General features: G+C 46.1%; 1 protein-coding gene across 1 annotated transcript; it reads right to left on the reverse strand.

Annotated features, from left to right (window-relative positions):
• Window positions 1-3,731: 3,731 nt before the first annotated feature.
• Window positions 3,732-4,289, reverse strand: LOC139421817 (anti-sigma-I factor RsgI2-like). The gene has a single exon (XM_071172938.1). The coding sequence runs from the start codon at window positions 4,287-4,289 to the stop codon at window positions 3,732-3,734; it is 558 nt and encodes a 185-aa protein (XP_071029039.1).
• Between the last annotated feature and the right edge of the window lie 285 nt (window positions 4,290-4,574).

Below are 4,574 nucleotides of genomic sequence, written 5' to 3' on the forward strand. Positions count from 1 at the left end.
GTTTATCTACCTCAGTTGAATGCACTGACTAAAGTCGCTCTGGAAAAAAAAAAAATGTCTGCTAAATGACCAAAATGTCAATGTCAATGATTAAGTTGCAAAGCATGCTGGGCATTAATCTAATGAGATCCAGCACCAAAACAAGACAAACTCTTTGACTAAACAAAATAAGCGAGTCAATTTCAAAATAAATGTAACCTAAAAATGTATTGTTTACATCACTTAAAAAACTAATATTTAATAAACCATTTTTTTTTTAAATTAGTTGTACTTATTAAATGAATGTCAACAATTACTTAAACCTCTACAGGATCGGTGGGTCCCCCTCAGGACGGTTGAGCTAATGTAGGCTAATGTGATTAGCATGAGGTTGTAAGTAACAAGAATATTTCCCAGGACATAGACATCAAGTTTTAAGAATGTGCATTTCCTTCAGGTCCTTCAGGTCTTGAGATACAAGCCATTACATTTGGCTATGTCATTTTAGGTGAAAATTTTTAAAAAAAGGGGTAGATCCGTATTGACTCAACTATTCTAACACTATAGGACTTTAGTATCTAACCCTATAGGACTTTAGTATCTAACCCTATAGGACTTTAGTATCTAACCCTATAGGACTTTAGTATCTAACCCTATAGGACTTTAGTATCTAACCCTACAGGACTTTAGTATCTAACCCTACAGGACTTTAGTATCTAACCCTATAGGACTTTAGTATCTAACCCTATAGGACTTTAGTATCTAACCCTACAGGACTTTAGTATCTAACCCTACAGGACTTTAGTATCTAACCCTATAGGACTTTAGTATCTAACCCTACAGGACTTTAGTATCTAACCCTATAGGACTTTAGTATCTAACCCTATAGGACTTTAGTATCTAACCCTATAGGACTTTAGTATCTAACCCTACAGGACTTTAGTATCTAACCCTATAGGACTTTAGTATCTAACCCTACAGGACTTTAGTATCTAACCCTACAGGACTTTAGTATCTAACCCTACAGGACTTTAGTATCTAACCCTACAGGACTTTAGTATCTAACCCTACAGGACTTTAGTATCTAACCCTATAGGACTTTAGTATCTAACCCTCTAGGACTTTAGTATCTAACCCTACAGGACTTTAGTATCTAACCCTATAGGACTTTAGTATCTAACCCTATAGGACTTTAGTATCTAACCCTACAGGACTTTAGTATCTAACCCTACAGGACTTTAGTATCTAACCCTACAGGACTTTAGTATCTAACCCTACAGGACTTTAGTATCTAACCCTACAGGACTTTAGTATCTAACCTTATAGGACTTTAGTATCTAACCCTATAGGACTTTAGTATCTAACCCTATAGGACTTTAGTATCTAACCCTACAGGACTGTAGTATCTAACCCTACAGGACTTTAGTATCTAACCCTACAGGACTTTAGTATCTAACCCTATAGGACTTTAGTATCTAACCCTACAGGACTTTAGTATCTAACCCTACAGGACTTTAGTATCTAACCCTACAGGACTTTAGTATATAACCCTACAGGACTTTAGTATCTAACCCTACAGGACTTTAGTATCTAACCCTATAGGACTTTAGTATCTAACCCTACAGGACTTTAGTATCTAACCCTACAGGACTTTAGTATCTAACCCTATAGGACTTTAGTATCTAACCCTATAGGACTTTAGTATCTAACCCTACAGGACTTTAGTATCTAACCCTACAGGACTTTAGTATCTAACCCTACAGGACTTTAGTATCTAACCCTACAGGACTTTAGTATCTAACCCTACAGGACTTTAGTATCTAACCCTACAGGACTTTAGTGTCTAACCCTACAGGACTTTAGTATCTAACCCTATAGGACTTTAGTATCTAACCCTACAGGACTTTAGTATCTAACCCTACAGGACTTTAGTATCTAACCCTATAGGACTTTAGTATCTAACCCTATAGGACTTTAGTATCTAACCCTACAGGACTTTTGTATCTAACCCTACAGGACTTTAGTATCTAACCCTATAGGACTTTAGTATCTAACCCTACAGGACTTTAGTATCTAACCCTATAGGACTTTAGTATCTAACTCTACAGGACTTTAGTATCTAACCCTATAGGACTTTAGTATCTAACCCTACAGGACTTTAGTATCTAACCCTACAGGACTTTAGTATCTATCCTTATAGGACTTTAGTATCTAACCCTATAGGACTTTAGTATCTAACCCTACAGGACTTTAGTATCTATCCTTATAGGACTTTAGTATCTAACCCTATAGGACTTTAGTATCTAACCCTACAGGACTTTAGTATCTAACCCTACAGGACTTTAGTATCTAACCCTATAGGACTTTAGTATCTAACCCTATAGGACTTTAGTATCTAACCCTATAGGACTTTAGTATCTAACCCTATAGGACTTTAGTATCTAACCCTACAGGACTTTAGTATCTAACCCTACAGGACTTTAGTATCTAACCCTATAGGACTTTAGTATCTAACCCTACAGGACTTTAGTATCTAACTCTACAGGACTTTAGTATCTAACCCTATAGGACTTTAGTATCTAACCCTACAGGACTTTAGTATCTAACCCTATAGGACTTTAGTATCTAACTCTACAGGACTTTAGTATCTAACCCTATAGGACTTTAGTATCTAACCCTATAGGACTTTAGTATCTAACCAGGCGTAGGGTTGGGGACAGGCGTAGGGTTGGGGACAGGCGTAGGGTTGGAAACAGGCGTAGGGTTGGGGACAGGCGTAGGTTCGGGGACAGGCGTAGGGTCATGGGACAGGCGTAGGGTTGGGGACAGGCGTAGGGTTGGGGACAGGTGTAGGGTCATGGGACAGGCGTAGGGTTGGGGACAGGCGTGGGGTTGGGGACAGGTGTGGGGTCATGGGACAGGCGTAGGGTCAGGGGACAGGCGTAGGGTTGTAAACAGGTTTAGGGTTGGAAACAGGCGTAGGGTTGGAAACAGGCGTAGGGTCTGAGACAGGTGTAGGGTTGTAAACAGGCGTAGGGTTGGAAACAGGCGTAGGGTTGGAAACAGACGTAGGGTTGGAGACAGGCGTAGGGTCAGAGACAGGCGTAGGGTCGGAGACAGGCGTAGGGTTGGAAACATGCGTAGGGTTGGAAACAGGTGTAGGGTTGGGGACAGGCGTAGGGTTGGGGACAGGCGTAGGGTTGGGGACAGGCGTAGGGTTGGGGACAGGTGTAGGGTCATGGGACAGGCGTAGGGTTGGGGACAGGTGTAGGGTCAGGAGACTGGCGTAGGGTTGGAGACAGGCGTAGGGTTGGAAACAGGTGTAGGGTGGGAGACAGGCGTAGGGTTGGGGACAGGCTTAGGGTCAGGGGACAGGCATAGGGTCAGGGGACAGGCGTAGGGTTGGAGACAGGCGTAGGGTTGGGGACAGGTGTAGGGTCATGGGACAGGCGTAGGGTTTGGGACAGGTGTAGGGTCAGGAGACAGGCGTAGGGTTGGAGACAGGCGTAGGGTTGGAAACAGGTGTAGGGTGGGAGACAGGCGTAGGGTTGGGGACAGGCTTAGGGTCAGGGGACAGGCATAGGGTCAGGGGACAGGCGTAGGGTTGGAGACAGGCGTAGGGTTGGAAACAGGTGTAGGGTGGGAGACAGGCGTAGGGTTGGGGACAGGCTTAGGGTCAGGGGACAGGCATAGGGTCAGGGGACAGGCGTAGGGTCATGGGACAGGCGTAGGGTCAGGGGACAGGCGTAGGGTCAGGGGACAGGCTTAGGGTCAGGGGACAGGCATAGGGTCAGGGGACAGGCGTAGAGTCGGGAGACAGGCGTAGGGTTGGAGACAGGTGTAGGGTTGGAGACAGGTGTAGGGTTGGAGACAGGTGTAGGGTCGGAGACAGGTGTAGGGTTGGGGACAGGCGTAGGGTCGGAGCCAGGTGTAGGGTTGGGGACAGGCGTAGGGTTGGAGACAGGTGTAGGGTTGGAAACAGGTGTAGGGTTGGAAACAGGTGTAGGGTTGGAGACAGGCGTAGGGTTGGAGACAGGCGTAGGGTCGGGGACAAGCGTAGGGTCGGGGACAGTAGTAGGGTCGGAGACAGGCGTAGGGTTGGAGACAGGCATATGGTCGGGGACAGGCGTAGGGTTGGAGACAGACGTAGAATCGGGGACAAGCGTAGGGTCGGAAACAGGTGTAGGGTTGGAAACAGGTGTAGGGTTGGAGACAGGCGTAGGGTTGGAGACAGGCGTAGGGTCGGGGACAAGCGTAGGGTCGGGGACAGTAGTAGGGTCGGAGACAGGCGTAGGGTTGGAGACAGGCATATGGTCGGGGACAGGCGTAGGGTTGGAGACAGACGTAGAATCGGGGACAAGCGTAGGGTCGGAGACAGGCGTAGGGTTGGAGACAGGCGTATGGTCGGGGACAAGTGTAGGGTTGGAGACAGGCGTATGGTCGGGGACAAGCGTAGGGGGCTGTTACGTTCCCCAGTTTGTGTTGTAGTTTGTGTATTTGCATGTGTTTATTTCAGGAAATGGCTTCCTGAAATCCCTCAAGCAGCTGATTGGTCGACTCCAGGGCTAATTGGAGAGCTGACCCCGCCCCCTCGT

This window comes from Oncorhynchus clarkii, chromosome 12 (genome assembly GCF_045791955.1).
Source record: "Oncorhynchus clarkii lewisi isolate Uvic-CL-2024 chromosome 12, UVic_Ocla_1.0, whole genome shotgun sequence".
Lineage (NCBI taxonomy): Eukaryota > Metazoa > Chordata > Actinopteri > Salmoniformes > Salmonidae > Oncorhynchus > Oncorhynchus clarkii.

Coding starts and splice junctions, on each gene's coding strand:
- LOC139421817 (XM_071172938.1), bottom strand. CDS start 4,289: ATGCCTGTCTCCAACCCTACGCCTGTCTCCGACCCTACTACTGTCCCC.